Source organism: Hoplias malabaricus, chromosome 11, assembly GCF_029633855.1.
Source record: "Hoplias malabaricus isolate fHopMal1 chromosome 11, fHopMal1.hap1, whole genome shotgun sequence".
Lineage (NCBI taxonomy): Eukaryota > Metazoa > Chordata > Actinopteri > Characiformes > Erythrinidae > Hoplias > Hoplias malabaricus.
In genome coordinates this window covers 19,005,271-19,026,113 of record NC_089810.1, presented here as the reverse complement: position 1 = coordinate 19,026,113, position 20,843 = coordinate 19,005,271, and the positions used below count along the sequence as shown (strand labels likewise).

The 20,843-nt window shown below is 41.6% G+C and overlaps 1 protein-coding gene across 4 annotated transcripts in view; it reads right to left on the bottom strand.

The window, feature by feature from the left end:
* Positions 1 to 20,843, bottom strand: part of hipk2 (homeodomain interacting protein kinase 2) — a 117,357-nt gene that overhangs the window by 22,136 nt on the left and 74,378 nt on the right. For all 4 annotated transcript variants that reach the window (XM_066684794.1, XM_066684795.1, XM_066684796.1 and 1 more), the window contains exons 4-6: positions 12,317 to 12,440; positions 6,415 to 6,534; positions 2,805 to 2,891 (exon numbers count right to left, since the gene is read on the bottom strand). In XM_066684794.1, the coding sequence (XP_066540891.1) occupies positions 2,805 to 2,891; positions 6,415 to 6,534; positions 12,317 to 12,440 (331 nt within the window). The remainder of the gene's footprint in view (positions 1 to 2,804; positions 2,892 to 6,414; positions 6,535 to 12,316; positions 12,441 to 20,843) is intronic.

The window sequence follows — 20,843 nt, the reverse complement described above, 5'->3', positions numbered from 1 at the left end:
GGCAGCACAGGGACTGGACGAGGCTGGTTTATTGGGAATCCCTTGCTGAGATAGCGAGCACATTTTTCATAATGCAGTGTGATTTATCTGTGGCCCTGCCTCCCGAGGCTATCTGATGAAGTGCCAGTCACTGACGCAAATCTGAATCCTCTCTCTTTTTCTTATGCAAGCTATTTCACTCCTGTCCGTCCACTCTCCTATCAACCCACCGCATGATAAAGGAATAATCTCCCAACATGCGGTGAAAAATAATCACACTGTCCTCTGCAGGAAGATGGGATGACTTTGGGAGGAAAAAAACAACACACACACACACAGGCGAGAGTCAGAAATATGCCTGAGCAATACACACATTCAGTACAGAAACAGAGAACAGCAGAAGCTCTTTCAACAGTCAGTAATGAGCAGAATGTCATTGTGGAATCAAAATTTTGCATTTCCAAAAAATTCCAGTATGGAAACCTCTTGCTCAACTTTGAAGAGAAGTAAATAGGGCATCTTTTTATTCTAAGTCATTGTGGGGCAACTGTAATGTTTGATTCATCATGAAAGCTTCATATATATATATACTGAAGTAATGAAATACCAAACATTAACATCAGAGACACAGTTTTGTTCTGACTGTGACAGTGAGTTAAGAGAAGACACTTCATCTGAGTTGACTAAAGCAGAAATGCAGTGAGCGTATTCTTTGTTTCCTCTGTGTTGAAACTGCATGGCCGAATGCACTGTGGTGCTGCTGGGCAGTGAGGATGACAGAGCTGTGCACATCACACAGACAGCACAGCAGATGCTCCACACACTGCGCACAGGATGAGCCAACAGAACACCAGACACCAGCTCAAACTCTAATTCAAACACACACTTGCTTTACAGAAAGCTCTTTGTAACATAATTAAACTGAAGAATGTATAATACATTATATACTGTAGTTATTTACTGCTCTATCGCAGAGAACTTGTTAATTAAATCAAAATGTTTGTTTTTGCATTTCTGCAGCTTCTTTTTTTTTCTTTTGTAAGACTTGCTTGTTTCTCTAATTCTAAGTATTCCAAAAGTATTCAGTGAAGTAAAGGTCTGGAATCGGGAGTAGTCTTTGGGGTAGTTTTCCTGAAACTGTTTCTTAAGAGACAAACATGCAGTGGTCTTCTAGGTCCTGATTTGTTGTTAGAAGTCCTAATATTTCTTGCCGATATTTTCCCCATTTCTTATACAATACAATATGTAAAGATATAGTGGAGTAAAGGCATCCTTTAGAGAATCACGTAGAGAATTATGACAAACATTCTCTGTGTGTGTTTTCTCTGCTCTTTGTTTTTACAGGCAAAATCAGCCATCATAGCTGGGTAAACGTGGTAATCCAAAATATTCCTCCATATTTTTAAGCTCAAAATGCCCCTGACAATAATTATAGCTCTTTTGTTGTGCTCACCTGTGTTTAGCAGGTGCTTTCTCTGGGCATGGGGATGCAAACATAAATGAGAGGGGGAAGCCTTCCTGAAGGGAGGGGCAATGGTGAATACAAAGCATTTGGTAAGGTCTGAAATCTAGTAGCATAATGACAGATATATTAGCTTTAAACCTCTTCAGAAGAAAATACTTACATGTATATGTTTCTCTGTAACAATTTGAAATATTGATTCCCGAACAATTTAAACAGTAGTATAAAAGTGTCATGTCGTTTGCTCAAAAAAAAAAAAAAAATAAAAAAAGCAAAACACCACTAAACAGAACAAGGTAAAAGGTCACTTCTGTGTTCCTATAGCATAATGAGCAATGTTCTTATTCCAGATGTGCCTTTCAAACAGTATCTCGGTATTTCCTGTCATTCTGAGGATGGAGAGCAGGCCGAGTCATTCCGTCTCCCGGGCAATCATCCCAGCGTCCAGGCAATCATCCATAATACAGACCAAGCACACTGCCCAAACTCTGCATACTTATTTATCCAGAGCAGAGCCTGAGTCACGCATAATATCAACATTCAGTGTCTTAATGGAAGCTTGGGCTTTGACAGTGTTTGGCTGTTTGTCTGTCTGGAGAGGGTGAAGCAGGGGAGCTGGATGTTCTGATGTAAGCCCTGGGTCACAACACATTACAGCAGAAACCACTGAGGCCATACCACGTAATGTCATAGGGCCTGACCTTCATCCAATTCTCCGGCCACAAAATCCTCTGAGCTCATTTGTAGTTAACCATCCACATGTCAATACATTTCCAAGAATTCATTCCAGTTTACAGTAAATTAGATCAGGCAAAGTTTTAATCTGATGGAGCAGGATGACATAGCTGTTTATAGGAAAAATAACTTAAGCTAAGCCTTGCATCACTGTTGGAAAATCTCAAGCTGCACTGGTCAGTCCAGGGGAAATTTGATGGAAAATCAGCCTTGATTTCATTTCGGATAACTGTCAGATGTCTGCAGGGAAATGTTAAAAATCATTCCCCTTGACCCATCAAATCAAATTTAGCTAGAGGTTCAAATCTTTAGTTATGAAATTTTGTTTTCTTACAGTGAACTGACCGATGGGTTACCTTCAGAGGAAGAACCCAGTCTCTTACGCAAAACACACTTAGAGACATGGGCCATTACACACAAGGCAAGAGACGGTGTCCAAAAAGCCCTGACGTATTTGGAAAATGTGCTTTAGCAACATAAACAGAGATGACTGTCATTTATGTAAAAACATCAGTCAAGAGCCCTCACTTATTACACAGAAGCTGCGAGTCAGACGTGTAATACGTGTGTTGGAGGTAGGATTTCATGTTATCTGTGCAATCTCCTGGAGCTGTGGATATGTCCTCACCTGTGCCATATCATCCAGACAGTTGAAAATGTACTTTCGAGCTTCCTTCGACTTGATTCCTGTCTCCCCTTCATGGTCCTCTGGTGTCTGTGGGTATAAACACTGATTAATCAAATATCTAGATATTCTATAACTTTCAGAAGTTATCACAGGGTGCAATGTTTTAACTGATGGTAAACGTGCTAAGAGTGGTGTGTCGCAGTCACACAGCTCCAGGGACCTGGAGGTTGTGGGCTCGATTCCTGCTTTGGGTGACTGTGTGACTGTGAGTAGTTTGGTGTGTTCTCCCTGTGTCCGAGTGGGTTTCCGCCGGGTGATCCGGTTTCTCCCACGGTCCAAAAATACACGTTGGTATTTGGATTGGTCGCTCAAAGTGTCCGTAGGTGTGAATGGGTGTGTGTTAGTGTTGCCCTGTGAAGGACTGGCGCCCCCTCCAGGGTGTATTCCCGCCTTGCGCCCAATGATTCCAGGTTGGCTCTGGACCCACTGTGACCCTGAACTGGATAAGCGCTTACAGATAAGGAATGAATGAATAAATGTGCAAAATCAGATATAGAAGCATATCAGCTATCAAAATTAAAATGTTAATGCAATATGCAAAATCGCAAAGCAGTCCTAGGTTTAAATTTTAACCTCCCACTCGTACATGCAGGTGGAAGGCTGTGAAAATGAAAATGCAATAGCCTCAGAATGCATTTTCACAAGCATTTTGCCACAGAATTAGCACAGCAGGGCTGATAATGTTATTGAAAAGCAGTGAGGCTCTGTTTCCCCTTTAATATTTGAATTTTGAGAGTGCAGATATTCACATATTCGCTGAATAACGTTATAATGATCATTTTTACACAGTTGTTTCATGATCACATGAAACATGTCAATTCAAATTTGGAAATACATTTTCATATTTAAATATTCCAATCTCAGTGTAAAAGAAATGTTAGCAGAAGTCTACCAAACTGTAGATGGAAATAGTGAATTAGAATTTTGAGTTTAAACGTGCATGTATGAATGTGAAACCTGAAATCAAACTTAGGATTACATTGTCATTTTGCATTATATTTGCTTCTCAATTCTCTTGTAAACTCAAACTCATTGTTTGTTCATTACACATAAACCAGAACTGAATAATGATTGTTTCTGTTTATATTATTATTTCACATGCTGTTCTAACCATTTCTTAGAGCTGTTGTTGTTCAGAGAACACCTGCAGCTTCCTTGTTTGATTTCTGTTTGTTTTGTTATTTTGTTCCTCAGTTTTCTATTTCTTATTCAAGTGGTTCATTTTTATCCAATCTCAAAATATCTCTAGTTTATACATTAGTTTATACATAAATGACTGTTTGTACTGGAAATTAAATAAGAGTACTGTAAATTAAATTTGACTACAGCATATTTTAAGTATGTGATTCCTTATTAATGTTCATACACTTAAAAAAAACAGTAAAACAGTAATAACTTAATATCAATTACCAAGTAGCATTTGCAAATTCCAATTACACACTTTCATATGAAAAACCAAACCATTACTTGAAACCTAAACATAGTATTTGTGTACATTTTAAGATCTCATACCTTTTTTCCTATAGTCAGCTATGTCACACTTTACATGGTGTTAAATCTTAATTTTTCTTATGAAAGCAGAACCAGAACAGACAAGACCTTTAGGTGTGTCACTGTGTATTTAAGAAAAGAGAACAAAACCTGACTTTTTTGTGTGTGTGTGTGTGTGTGTGTGTCTGTGCACTCAGCTTAGGGGATGGAGGCCACATGCTGCTGAAGCTCAGAGTGGACCAGGAACCGTTCAATACTGTGAATGCTTAGCTTTCAGTGTGTGTGAGGCTATACAAAGTTCACTGAGGGTTGATCTAGAAGCCAAAGTCTGGTGAACAGGAATGGAGCAGCCCTCACTACAGTGAATCCTGTGAGTCTGATCAGTCCTACACTGCTCTGGCTGCCAAATCATCGCACACTAATTCCATTCTGCACTCATTAGATTCTGAGTTTGTTTTAAAACCAGCATCAAGAGCATCAAGGATTTAGTGAGAGAAAACAGATCGGAGCCTTTCACAGGGGGCAAGCTGTGTGAGACTATCCAGAAACAAACAACTACAGCTGCACAATCACCACACATGACAATCAGTCTTCAGAGCCTGGAAAGGACGGGGATTCATGTCTATACTATATGGTGCAAAGAAACTTTGACTGTTTAAACCCATGGGTCTCAAACTGTGGCACACGTGAATTTATTCATAACTGAAAATCTAAAGTTTTCATGTGTAAATTACATAATGTTTCACAGATTTCATAATTATACCCCAATGAAATTCATTTGTGTTGTAGAAAAATACAACATGCTACACATACACATTCTCCAGGGAGGGAACGCGATCCCCCAGTTTATTCAGAAAACCATGTAAAGAAAGCCCAGGTTCAGATACTTACTGGATGTAAGCATAGGCTAGAGACAGATGTGAGCAATTTGGATTTTATTATAAAAAGGGTAAAGCAAAAACAAGCTGAGACCAAGCCCGAGAAATACACTGAAGCCCAGAAAGACTATATCCAGAGGCAAAAATAGAGAATAACTCTCGGCTGAAGGAAACGTAGCCGTTCTTCGCATCATTACAGCCCTAAAACAAGGTTTAACACAGCAGTGCCCCTCCTTCACCTATTGGTACAAGTGCAGTGAGCATCTGCCCCAAGCCCCCGCCGCTTTCACCTGTAGCCGATTAAAGCACATAACTGATATAAAATAGACCTCTTCTGGTTTTTATTTCTTTCAAATAAACATTATTGCCATAAATTTTACATGTTCTTATAAATGTATAATTGTGTTTAAAAATTCAGTTAAGGCCTATAGTTATTTGTATTCTCTCTATCATTGTTAGTAAATGTTTTAGATAATTTTGTGTTAAATATGCAAATTTCAAGTAATTAAACAGCAACAAAAACATGCAAAAATTCAAGCAAGATTTTGCCTTATGCCCCTGGAACAGAGGAAGAACCAGGGGGCGCACATGATTCTGTGGTAAAAATCATAGGTGGTATTTGGAGGTTATGGTTGGATAATGGATGGTACTTGGTCTAAAAATTTGAGAACCACTGATTTAAACCAAAAGCAAGGGCAGTATATGGTTTTTGTACATAGAATAAACACAAAGAAACATAAATTCCTAGAAATTAACCCAGGTTGGGTTCCTATTCCCTTCCTAACTCTTTATTCACCACATGGTTTTATCAGGACGCTTATACTACATTTTTCTTGTATTTAATTTCCCACTTGAAATCCACTTCTGACATCTGACAGGCTTGTTTTGTTACTGTGCCTTTAAGACTGATGTATGTGCTGACTGACGACTCTGTACTGCATCTGGGGAAAACCTTACTCTTAATTACAGTGTGAAAAGATGGGCTAAACAGTGGAGGTATGCTGTGATATTACAAAAGCAATGATGTTTGATGTATGACATCTAGCATATAAACAATAATGGTGAACCAAAATGAACCGTGAACTTATTTCTGTACTTATTTTCATTTAGAAAATGAACACATTATGTAATTTGCCCAAATTTGTATACAGCTATATGTGAGTAAGTGTGTGCAATCATACCTTCAGTCTCCATAAAGGATAAGTGGAATCTGGGTCTCTGTTGAAGAACCTAGTGGTTTTCGTGCCTGCGCTAAGCAGATACTCCGCTGGCAGGCCCTGTGTTTGAGAAATGTACCGAATCTGGAGAAAAAGAAACAAAAGAACAGGCATTTTTAATATCTTAAAGACTGCAGAAAGCTAGAGGCACGTTTCATGGGATAAGAATCCTCAACAGTGCTCTGAACCAAATCAGACTAAAGCTGCGTCAGTAATGTCCACAGCATATCAGTCTCTTGGCACCAACCTCTATGCGATATCCCCGGCATAACGGCATTAGAAGTTGAGTAAACAGCAGCTGAAAGAATGCTGTCACTACTCGGTTTATTCCTTCTCCCAAAAAGTCTTTTAGAGGCTCGCCTGAGAGCTGCAATTACACAGAATGCCATTCATACACCTGAAAGACGTCTAAATGCGGGAGTCTGGCAGGCAACGGCATCAGGCAATAATCATCTCCCCCCCATTCTGCCTCTTCCCCACCAATCAGTGCCTCTCTTATCCGGGGCCTGAGCTCACGGCAGCTCCACAAACCTTGATCACAGCGTCGGCTCACTTTTCAGCTCAGGAAATAAAATCACTGAGATATTTTTTTACCCAGTTGTGGAGGATTCCCTGTCTTTCAGAGTTAGTGTTATAATTAGAAATAGGCTTACTGAGTGCTAGAACACAACAGCTTTTCCACTAGACTAGTGTTGCAAAATGTGATGTAAGCTCCAAAAATGTATGTGAAATGCGAATAAAACCAGAAAGCAGACATTTGTAAACCTATGGTACGGGTGCCCATGGGATTTGTAACTTACACATCTGTGAAGGCACCATTATCACAAAAAGATCAGGAGAAACATATGCTGCTTATCTGGTGACTCCTTCTTTTCTGAACATCCATGCCTATTTCAACATGTCAGTGCTAGGCCACATTCTGCACACGTTTCAAAAGCATGGCTGTGTAATCAGTGTACTCCTGACCTCCAAATCACCCTGCTTCTATAACAGAGAAAAATGCAAAACAAAACAACAAAGGCCTCATACAGTTTTACAGCTGAGGACTTATATAACGGAGGAATGGCAAACAATCCTGCATCAGTTGGTTTTATCAGTCCCCAACTGACTATTAAAGGAACATTCTTTTTGCTCCTGGGCTCCTCAGAGAGTTGCAGAGTGTAACTCACTGTTGCTGCACTGTCCTGCAATCAAAGGGGAAAGGGGAATGAGGGGGTGGTTTCCTACCCTCCACTATAACTTACATAGTACTGTTTCTGCAGTGCTGAGTCCAGAGTAGCAATGACAGATGACTCTATTTTACCTATTATGTCAGTGGAGCACCACAATAATTACCTAGTGCTCCTTTAAGAGTGTTATTAAAAGCAGAGGTGAAGCAACCATAACCGTAACCATTCTCTTCTATTAACATTATTGGATTTTGTTGCAGGTATCACATTTGGAAAAAGTATTTATTTGCAATAAACAATAAACTTAAAAAAAATTAGATTGGGTTTTTACACTTTTTAAAGTTAGATTCATTAATGACTGCTGTCAGTCTTGACACTCACACCTCGTCTGTGAGGTGGAGAGTCAGTCCCAGTGACCAGAGGGGTGATAAGTTATGGCTTATCTGTGTGTGGTTTATTACGGCCTACTTATACATCACTTTTTTTATTCAGGAAACCAGAGAGATAGAGGCCACACAGACTCAGCCTGATAAGTTAAAATGTGGAAGTGAAAAGCCTTAGTTCATAAGTCAAACGTTCATGTCTTAAATAAAAGAAACTCTGTGTCTCCCACTTCTCTCTACTGGGTTCTCACTCCCGTCCTAATCAGCCAAGCGTGTTACATAGCTTCTCACTTATTCTCCCATCTTGGGTTTGGCTTTGCAAGTTCAAATGCTTTTTTTAATAGTAGAATGTGGTAAACAATTCCATAATTAACTTTCAGTACTCTAAGTCCTTTAGCGTAAATGTTATGCTGATGCCTGTTGGCAAATCAAATATGACTCAGAAGGACAGGAATGTAATCATTAGCACAAGGGTGGGGGACTTTGGTCCTGAGGGCCAGATTCTTGCACAACTGGGTGATTTTCTTCCTCAAGCACACCTCCTCATCTCATCAGTTAATTGCCAGATTTAGCTGGTATGTCAGAGCTGGGAAATCAGCATCTTGTGCTTGATTCCGGCCTTCAGTTCCCGAAGCTTATATTAGCATTTCAAAAACATACAGCTGAGGAGGTTTAGTTGTGATGTTACACTCCCAGAAGCAATCAGCATACCGTGTAACTCATTCTGCATTTTTCAGTTGTTAAAACAGTGTGGTGAATGCTAGGCTTCATGGTAGATTGCTAAAAGCATGCTCAATGAGGCAGGATTTAGATATTTAGTTACTTATTAGTTTTTTACTTTTGATGATTTTTTACTGACAACAAGGGCACATTGGCAGTGATGTAAATCAGTGATGTGAGGGTTACTAGCCACCACCTGGTGGGTGATATTTAGCCCATTTAACATGTGTGAGTGAGTGATTTCAAGTTAGGACCTCAAGGTGATGTGCATCTAAAAATATTACATTAGAAATTTATGTAAGCTTTATTTAGTGTTCTCCATCCACAACTGTGTTCAGACAACATGCATTTTTGCCGGACCTCCTACTGGGCCAGCCTAGAAGAGGCATTTTCCCTTACTGACTGACTAATTGACTGACTGAGTGACTGACTGAGTGACTGACTGACTGCTTGACTGGCCTACTGAGTGTCTGGCTGACTGATTGAAGGAGTGACTGAGTGAGTGAGCGAGTGAGTGACTGATTGAAGGAGTGACTGAGTGAGTGAGTGAGTGAGTGTCTGATTGAGTGACTGACTGACTGAGTGACTGATTGAGTGAGTGACTGACTGAGTGAATGATTGAGTGACTGACTGACTGACTGACTGAGTGAATGACTGACTGACTGACTGACTGGTTGAGTGAGTGACTGAGTGACTGACTGAGTGACTGACTGACTGACTGAGTGACTGACTGACTGACTGACTGAGTGAGTGACTGACTGATTGAATGATTGAGCGACTGACTGAGTGAATGACTGACTGACTGACTGATTGAGTGACTGACTGAGTGACTGAATGAGTGACTGACTGACTGACTGACTGACTGAATGACTGACTGACTGAGTGACTGACTGACTGATTGAGTGAGTGACTGAGTGAGTGACTGATTGAGTGACTGACTGACTGACTGACTGACTGCGTGACTGACTGACTGATTGAGTGAGTGACTGAGTGAGTGACTGAGTGACTGATTGAGTGACTGACTGACTGAGTGACTGAGTGAGTGACTGACTGACTGACTGAGTGACTGACTGAATGACTGACTGACTGAGTGACTGACTGACTGAGTGACTGACTGAATGACTGACTGACTGAGTGACTGACTGACTGAGTGACTGATTGACTGACTGACTGACTGACTGAGTGACTGATTGACTGACTGATTGACTGACTGAGTGACTGACTGAGTGACTGACTGAGTGACTGACTGACTGAGTGACTGATTGACTGACTGAGTGACTGACTGAGTGACTGACTGACTGAGTGACTGACTGACTGATTGACCGACTGAGTGACTGACTGAGTGACTGACCGAGTGACAGACTGACTGACTGATTGACTGAGTGACCCCTAATGTTAAACTGCATGAGTAGAAACATTATTTCACCTTCTGCTGATAGTTCAGCCATATTTCCCAAGGTGGAGCTACTACACCACCTGTTGTTAGTTCAGCCATATTTCACATAGCGCTTTTCCACCAACGACAAAACAGAACGGTTCCAGTTTGTGAACTAAATTTGGAACCATTCAGTTTGTTTCCAGCGACATAAAATGGTTCACAAACAAGAAAAATTAGTTCCCAGCTGGAACCAAAGAAGCATGAACTGTGGCTTGGTCCGTGGGTGTGTCGAGATTCAGTAACTCAAGAAAGAGCTTGGAGGCTCACACACAGAGTTATCGCCTAGTAGAGCCAGACGGGGTCATTTACAGTTTCATATAAATAAATAATAAGAAATAAAACAGGAACATGCTCTGTTTCTGGGGTGTTTCTGGGGCTGTGTTTGACTCTGCGTTAGTTACGTTACTCCACTGTTCACAAGCTCAGCAGGGTTAGGGACGGCCCAGAATGCTGCAACACTTACACATGTATTATATCTTACAGAGAGAGGAAGACTGCTGAATTTGTCTTATTTCACGTGTGTGAAATAAGATGCCTGAAATAGAGACATTTTGTGGCAGTACTGTGTTTATAAAACTCCACACAGCCTCATTAATCTTCACAGGTTTTACTCTAAAAAGGTAAATTTAATAAATAAATAATTCTTAAAATCAACAATGTTCTTGGTCTTCTATATTCTTTGCTAAATCATCTAGTATTTATTTTAACATTGATGCCGGTGTTATATATTAAAAACAAAACTTATTCATATTTTCTGTACAACACAATCACATAATAAAAACCACATTGAAACAAAGACATTGATATGAAGCACCAAAGCTTAACCAGACCTACCAATGACAAGGGTATGTATTTTGGGCTTTCCTGTTTTTGAACTGCCAAAAGCACCTCTGTTACAATGGTTTTATGGCTAATTGTGGTCCGGCAAAACTAGGCTTGTTATTTTATTGCCATGCTTGTGATATAAGTATCAATGTGAAAATTGAACTAGACCTTTCCATCCACTTAAAAATCAGTGGAGCTGCTCCTTAGCATCTGTTGATTACAGATGACTTGTTCTGAGTGTTTACCAAAGCTGAAATGGCATGGTTACTCATGGCTAAACACTCAAAATGCCACCCATCTACCAGACTAGCGTCAAACTGGCGTAAATGCGTCAAAGGCACTGAAAATAACTCCAAAAGTCACAGAGAGGAGACGGGATGCCGAAATGGCAGGAGGCAAATCAGCAGTCCTTAGCAGAGCTCCAGAGCTTGTTTACCGCGGTTTTGATTTGCTTTGAGTTTGAACATTGGCCCTGGGCCTTTCAGTGGAGCCAGGTTTTGAGTTTTAAGAGAAGGCCCCACTCTACAGCGTAGGAACTGGGCTAATTGGGCAGGTTGTGGCATTTGTCCAGCACTACAAAACAGCCTGAGAGAGATGAAAGCCTGACAGTGAGCGCACACTCGGGTTCGTTTTCCTGTCTTTGTGGGGCATTTTTCTCCTAGATGCCTGTTACTGAGTAATACTGTGCATACAACTAACCTAAGCCTTACCTTAATCACGGGTTCTAAAAGAAAACCGCTTTGTTCTTTTATGTTTTCAAATGAAAGCCGCAATCTTTGTTTCTGTGTTCTCGTTTTCTTCATGAGGGCCAGCCAAATCCCTCCATTCTTCATGTTTTCCAACAGCCTGGGGACATAGGGTCCTCACAAAAAGCTAAATACATGCCCTCACACATACACAGAACTTTAGGAAAGCTGTGAGAACAGCAGCATAGCCAGAGGTCTGTTTTGTTTTCTCTCCCTGGAGCACAAACAGTAATTGAGGGATGTTTTTTTAGCCGTTTGCTGAGAGAACTCTCTCTGCAGGGCCGCACTCAATAGCAAAATGCCAAACAGGAAATGTCATTTCTCACTTGCTCATAAACATCTGTGATGTATAATTGTCCCCTCAATGCCTCCTTTCTATTATCAACCAACAGCTGATATGTTGAAGACCTTCACAAGGCAACAGAGGGAATCCGGTGGGTTACAACGACGGAGAACATGTAGCTGCTCTTTATAGATTCAGACCCTTTCCCAGGCTTTTGCTACAGCAATAGTCACTAATAACCCATGTGTGCCTTTTCTCCAGTATTTGCAGAGTGTGGGATTAAGATGTTCTGATTATCTTACCTGATCGTACTCAGACGCCCCGGGGTAAAGCGGCCAGCCAAGGAAGAGCTCAGCGATGACACAGCCCAGGGACCACATGTCTATAGCCTCGCAGAAGGGCAGGCCAAGGATGATCTCCGGAGCTCTAAAGAAATAAACACATACGAGGACACGAGGTTAATGAAGGACACAGATAGCAGTGAACAGCCAAAACTTTATCAAGAATGATTTAAATTGCTACAGTTTTGCCAGTCAAAGCATTAAAGGGCCACATTTCAGCATTTTCTCAGTGTTTATGCTTTCCCACTTATAATATCTCTGTGGTTTTATGTATCATAAACAGCTCTAAATCATCTTCCTTGATTTTTCCCCAAACTCTTTATCCCTTAGAATTACACCGGCTGTTTTTGTTACTGTGCCTTTAAGAATGATGGAGATTAGTGTGAAATGTAAGGGTCAAACTGTCAAAGTTCAGGGTGGGGTTGTCCCCCTGTACCGAAGACTATCTGCTGTAAAACACCTTTCATTTTAAGCCACACATTCGCAGGCTGAATAGCTGCTCATATAGAAATGTATTCATGGTCGTGGCCTTGGTAACTAAAATAGGCTTTTTTTAGGTTTGGTGTGGTTCCAACTCAGCTGTCAAATTTAATACATTATTAATAACTGGAATGTGGTAAATAGTCTGAAATTAATGTATAAAGATGAGTTTACCAGCAATATATAAAAATATATTTTTCATCAAAATGGTGGAGGAAAAAATTCAGGCAATTATTTATTTATTTTTACATTTTTATACATATATTTTTTATTTAAATAATCATATTGTATTTCAGGGCGGCACAGTGGTGCAGCAGGTAGTGTCGCAGTCACACAGCTCCAGGGACTTGGAGGTTGTGGGTTCGAGTCCCTCTGCGGGTGACTGTCTGTGAGGAGTTGGTGTGTTCTCCCTGTGTCTGCGTGGGTTTCCTCCGGGTGCTCCGGTTTCCTCCCACAGTCCAAAAAAACATGTTTGTAGGTGAATTGGCATTGTAAAAATGTCCATAGGTGTGTGTGTCCTCCAAGGTGTGATCCCACACTGCACCCAGTGATTCCGGGTAGGCTCTGGACACACTGTGACCCTGACCTAGATAAGCGGTTACAGACGATGAATGAATGAATGAATGAACACTGAGCCCATGTGTAAAATAGGACATATATCAGCACATAGAAAGTATGGGAAAGAGAGAAGTTCTGCTATACTAGGACCAGAGGAAAATATCTGTCCCTGAGCCCTGGCCATAATCAGCTAATGTGAAACTGATTCCATGAAACCTAAAACCACCATCTATTACCTACAAGGTGCAGGACCCACATACAGTATGTAAAAGTGACAAATGCTGGAGGAAACTCATTTCCATAGATCTAATGTTTTTGTGTAAATTGCGGGCGCTAGTCATGAGAGGTGCTCTGTCTGCAGTGTGGAGGTTGGCTAATATGATGCGGAAAAGTGGTGGGGGGTGCACAGTTTGAGCCGGGGTGAATTTTTCCATCCAGTCGGCCTCTCTCTCTCTCTTTCTTTCTCTCTCTCTCTCTCTCTCTCTTGCTCGCTCGCTCTCCCGGGCACCGTGCTGGGAGGAGAGCCACTGGGAGAGCGTGTGAGCTGCACAGCCACTAGGAACAGCTGGGAGCCCATCAATCACCACTCTCTCCGAGCAAATATAGGTATACACTGCATAAAATATATAGGCAGAATCAGCAAAGCCACAGGAAGAGTAATCGGAGAGTCTGAAAGAGACAGAGGACACAAGGCCATACAGGGAGCAAGGGAGAGAGAGAGAGAGAGAGAGAGAGAGAGAGAGAGAGAGAGAGAGAGAGAGAACAGGATGGAATGAGTGTAAGGAACTCTTGAGAAAAATGCCCCTTGAATACAGAATTGAATATTATACAGAGAAAGAACTGCACCGAAAGAAAAACACATGCACACAATGAACTAGTGTGTGTGTGCGTGCGTGTGTGTGTGTGCGTGCGTGTGTGTGTGTGCGTGCGTGTGTGTGTGTGTGTGTTTGGGGTTACCACATTCATCTGCTCTGTAAAGAGAACATTGGACGAACACATTGTTCTAAGAGAGGAACTGAAGTCTGGTACACACACATAAACCAGTCCATTCATCAAAATTGTTCCACACCGGCAAAGGATGCACGTATATTTAGTCTGTGAAATATGACATAGATACTAGTCTGTCCAGTAAATAGTATCTATTAGTGGTTGTGTAATGCTGTCAGAGCTGATCATTCCATACCCATCTGCTCCTGCTGTAAAAACCAGCAAATGGCTGTGATTATAGAAAACAACTGGTAACTTTCCATTACAGAAGATAAGGTGTTGCAAAGAACTCTGTCCTCTGCCTCAGAATCTAAACACCATTACCACAGATCTAAAATACACCCTGTAAAATAAAAAAGCTTGGGTTTCCTGTTGCTTCCTACAGAGGCGAGCAGGCTGAAATGGGAATCTCCTGCTTCCTCTGTTACCTGTTTCTTTTCTGTTTGCTGGGGCAGTACAGTGCATTGTGTGTTCATCATTATCACAATATTAGCCCTCGCAAAACCAACATCGAAAGAGGCTGAACATCCTAAACCAATCAGAGGTGATTCTGTGAGCTTCCAAGGTAATGGCTCAGTGTTGTAAATTAGCCTTTAGTCGAGCAACATTCACTGCTGTCTCACAGAACCTTCTTTTTTGGGTTCAGAAACATTGTCTGCTGTTATAAAATGGATGTTCGAAAGAAAACAAAACAAAACAAAACAAAAATGTAGTTTTTTCCACGTCCTCAGGTATTGCCTACATTTTGTCACTGTCCAAATAAAAACATGTATCTCCAAAATAGTAACTCTACAGGAGAAGGAAAAAAGCTTATTTTTTAATGAAGTAATTTTGGAGCTGGGTGGTGTTCTCCCTGTGTCCGCGTGGGTTTCCTCCAGGTGCTCCAGTTTCATCCCACGGTCCAAAAACACACATTGGTAGGTGGATTGGCGACTCAAAAGTGTCCGTAGGAGTGAGAGAATGTGTGAGTGTGTGTCGCCCCCTCCAGGTTGTGTTCCTGCCTTGTGCCCAATGATTCTGGGTAGGCTCCGGACCCACCATGACTCTGACTAAAATTGCTGTGTCCCTGTGAGAGAGGGTCTCTGGTGATGACTGGGCTTCAGTTACCCTACAACCAAGGATGGTTCACAGGGAAAAACTACAAAAATAGGTTTTTTAAAACATGTTTAAAGCAAAAAGGCAGCTTCACGCAGTGAACTTTGGCCAACAATGTATTCATACGGCGCTATATCATGTAAAGGCTATAATAAAAGGTTATTTATGAAACAATGAGTTATGATGCAGCAAGCACTATTCAAACTGCATGTTTCTCACAACAAGAAACGAGTGAATTTACTTTCTCTGCTTGAAAAGGCTTCTCTTTAGTGTTAGGACATTACTTGTCTTGCTGAAACGTGTTAATGGAGAAGGAAGCAGAGAATATTGATTAAGAGGATCCTCAGACTTTCAGGATTAGGAGACAGTGCTTAGTCAGTATCTACAGCTCCTCTTTACTGTTAGCACTGACTTCTACTGCTTTGTTACAATGACCCTCGCAAACAGTATCATACAAATAATAATAATAATTAGAATACACTTAAACAGTAGATACTGTAGATATTCTGTCCATATCACTGGGCCCTAAAGCTTGCCTTAATCTCAGCCTCATACGAGAGAGAGAGAGAGAGAGAGAGAGAGAGAGAGAGAGAGAGAGAGAGAGAGAGAGAGACTGATGCTTGGGCCAATTTCAAGAAAATCCTTACAGCTTAGTTTCTATGCTCGAAAGCATTCCTTATTCATTCATTCATCCTCTCTCTCTCTCTCTCTCTCTCTCTCTCTCTCTCTCTCAATTCTAAATCTCCCATTTTTCTGTGGCGCTGAGGGCATATTGCCACTGCATATGCAAATATGCAAATTCCTATCTTCCCGTCCATCTCCTCTCACTCCGTCTCTTGCCATTGCCGTATGCAAAACAGCCCAGCAGCTGCTAATGCAGAGCTTTTTGGTGGGTGTGATCTCACATGCACATGCATGCACACACACACACACACACACACACACACACACACACACACACACGTACTTGCACACACACACACACACACACACACACACACACACACACGTACTTGCACACACACACACACACACACACACACACACACACACACACAAACACACACACACATCTGTGCAGCATTATCTCATTCAGGACGTTCACACAAATTGCAAAAATCATCAGTGACATATTCACTGCTCTACTTCAGCAACACTGCACACACACACACACACACACACACACACACACACACACACACTGGGGAATATTAAATGTGTTCAGGTTTCTATGACACATTTGCATAGGGAGATGTGGTGGTGTGACATGTTTTCCAAGTTTTCCAATTTTCTGAGATCTGTCACTCTTTATGTCAAGATGACACTTGCAGTTAGCACGTGTTTGGTGTGTGTGCTTTGTGTTTTTGTATGTGTGTGGTTTATTATTATTTTTTTGGCCAATTGTTTCAAACGCTGTCACACATGCACATCTCACACAATACCTGTGTGTAGTGCCACTTACATCGTAACACTGTTACATTTCAAATCTGTAGAACCCCACACCCCATTCACTTTATTCTAAATAGCTGCAGTTGAATCAACTTTCTGTATAGTTATCATTTCAGCTTCTCGTGCACACACGAGTCCACCAGTTCATTATATGGTAATTTCCTGTAAAATCAAAAATTAAAATGACCTTAAATGTCAATTTCCATATTTTTACATTGATTGATTCATTGTCTGTAACTGCTTATCCAGTTCAGGGTCGTGATGGGTCCCAGAATCACTGTGCACATGCAGGAAAACACCCTGGAGGGGGCAACACACACACACACACACCTATGGACACTTTTGAGTCACCAATCCACCTACCAACATGTGCTTTTGGACCGTGGGAGGAAACTGGAGCACCCGGAGGAAACCCACACTGACACAGGGAGAACACACCAACTCCTCACAGACAGTCACCCAGAGTGGGACTTGAACCCACAACCTCCAGGTCCCTGGAGCTGTGTGACTGCGACACTACCTGCTGCGCCACACTGGTTACAGCTACTGAAAATGGGTTACAGAGGGCAGAAGGAGAACAAAGACCTGGCTTGTCTTTGAAATATTCCAAATACTTGGTTTGGTTTCCTCTGAAACATGATTTCACTGTTTTGTTTGATAAAGACGTATGACATAAACCCAATTATATTATGTCCACATTTAGTTTCTCTCATTTTCTCTTGAGCCCCTGGTTCCCCAAAAGATCTGTGCCCAGACCTGCTGGTGTTTCTAAATACTAGAAAGCAATTACATGTGCAGCACAGAACTCACACCAACACACACATACACACACACACCCTCCTTTCTTCTAATCACCAAAGCTCCCTTTCTCCGAAAACGTTCAGAACATAACGAGTGTTCTACTGCTCTACATTTGAGCCACTACAAATTAGCTCCTTTTTAACCACAAAAGCAACAATTCACCTCCAACCGAAGACACAGCAAAGACCGAGAGAGGTCCAGAAACAGAGCTTGTCCACATATCAGCTCTTGTCATTCTGTCACACAGCATTGTGCTGAACTTTGATAAAGACTGCAGTGAGAGGGGCCATTCCCCCGGCTGGATTAGCTGAATATCCGCCTCCTCCTGTAAATGGCTCTGTGAATAGGGGTTCGGCTGAGTGCTTAAGTGTAGTAGCCCAAGCGACGTTCAGTGTGACATTTTCTCAGCTGGCCTCCCATTGAGCGCAGCCAGCGTACAGAGTCTCGACACTGCCGCACAAACACAATGAACGAGCGCTTTTCTTCTGCTCCAATCTGGGGCATCGATGTCCTGCTTGAAGTTCCAAAACACACACAAATGCTAAACACACATTACAGATGATACACTCTCATACAAATAACTCAGAATGACCTTATAGAGCTTTCTCAGTACTGTGCTCATACACTACACTCTCCCATAAACAAAGCTACTCAAGGTAACCTCGGAAACACCTATTTTTTATATAATAACTAACCTGGTAATAACTTCAATACATCAGTTAAAACAGTGTGTGTGGGTTTAATATGTGTGTGAAATCTATTTATACACGTAATGTTGCCTCAACATATGCCTAATACATCCCTGAATTCTGGGAGGTACGAAGGAGTAAAAGAAAAAAAAAGATTTAATCATACATCCAAAGTTTAACGCGACAGTTCTTGCATATATGTATCTCTACACACACAGCTGCTATTTGGAGCTCTGACATCATGCTCTGTGGGCATGTCAGGATGCATCCATCAGAGCTGACCTTCAGCACAGACGTTCGTCACTCTGTGCCTCGGTGTGCGAACACACATAACTTTTCCTCCCCTTTCCTCCCATACAGTCCTCCGAGCCCTTCACCTACACACACACTTACTCCTCACAATGACGGCATGAGCTACATATATATATATATATATATATAATGTATTATTCCTAGACAGTGTGATATGATACAGTGGCAGAAACCCTAAACTGATGTGTTGTGCCTTCATTAAGCTGCAAACACTAGATCAGAAATGAGAGATGTGATATACGTAAGAAATATACCGATCTACGCATGTGTGCTCACTGCCCCCTAGTGTTCACTAGTGTGTGTGTAAATGTGTGTTTCACTGCACGGATTGGGCCAACAAAGTGAATTCGAAATGAGATGTCCATAAGAAAATCCTGTCTCTTTTTTCATTCATTATCTGTAACCACTTATTCAATTCATGGTTATGGTGGGTCCAGAGCCTACCTGGAATCATTGGGCGCAAGGCGGGAATACACCCTGGAGAGGGCGCCAATCCTTCACAGGGCAACCCACACACACACACATTCACTCACACACTCACACCTACGGACACTTTCGAGTCGCCAATCCACCTGCAACATGTGTTTTTGGACTGTGGGAGGAAACCGGAGCACCCGGAGGAAACCCACGTGGACACGGGGAGAACACACCACACTCCTCACAGACAGTCGCCCGGAGCGGGAATCGAACACACAACCTCCAGGTCCGTGGAGCTGTGTGACTGCGACACTACCTGCTGCGCCAGCTATTTAAAATAATAGCTAATAAAATAATGTCGTCATAATATGTACATTAATTTTACAATCCCTGCTGTATTTTGTACATATACACATACAGTAGTCTTGTGTTATTGTGTGTGTCATTCAAACAGCTATCCATGAACATCTATTAGGCTAAAATCAACAAACATATCTTAGCAGGTTGAGTAATTTAAACTGTATAAATGTTTCACCACTGAACGAACACGCTGCCTGTAGCCTGTTAGACAGTGTTTAGGTCTATAATCCACATGGACCTAAAATCACCCAGAATGAGACATAAATGATGTGCATGGTGAAACGGGGAGAAATCGTCTGGCCTAAACGGATGGAAATTTCTCTCCTGTGCACCTCCAGCTCTCCCTCCTCCATTCTCTCATGAAAGGAGCCTTGATCTTCTCAAGGCTCTGTGGACCTTTCTCTCCCCAGAGATCGGTTTTAATATTTATGCCATCGTGGTGCAGCAAAGCAGCTAAGGCCAGCGCTCCCTCCGTGCCTTTTTAATAAACAATGCAATGCAGCAGACTGACCGTGGAGACGTCTACTCCTATACTGTACCTGCAGTTTAACCCTGTTTTACCTCCTGTGTGCCTACACTGTCAGAAAAACTGTCACTAGTGCTACCTTACTGTCACCGTAGTGGTTCCCTTAAGGGCATGGGTTATGTACTTTTAATTAGGGGATATTATTGTGTCTTTGGGTCCCTGTTAAATAAATCAGCATGTGAAATCGGGGTGTTGGGGTGTGCTACTGTGTTTTGTCATCTATAAAAGAAGCATAGCGCTGCACTTGTTGTTGGATACACTAATATTTTCACACTCAAAGCTGATTGACGTTACTAAGAGCTTAATCCAATGTGACTGAAGTGTCAAGTACATTCATATGGTATTTATAACAAATAAACACAAAATGAATGGACGTCTATGATTGTTTTTTTGATCTTATTATAGGGGAAGAATAGATAAAAGTAAGAAATGAAGACTTTAATAAAGAGAGAGCTAGAGGGGAAGACAGAAAAAAAAATAGTGAGAGAAAAGGGCTACAGGGAGAGGAATGTGAAAGTGGCAGACAGAGGGCAGAAAGAAAAAGGCAGTAAAGGAGAAGTGAGGAAGGAAAAGCGTTTGTTGGGAAAGGGGACGGATGAAGAAAAGACCAGGAATCTGTTCCAGTGAAGGGCAGGGCCAGCGGGGCCAGTCCACAGAGCGCTCTGATAAAAATTGCTTAAGTTTCTCGGAGTGCCGGAGATGGGCCGTCTTTACCAAAAACTGAGTCAAATCGTTTTTTTTTAAAAAAGGGCCTCAGATGCCCTCCCACTGTGGAGACACTTTTTATTTCAAGGCCTAATCTGATAGAGTGTGT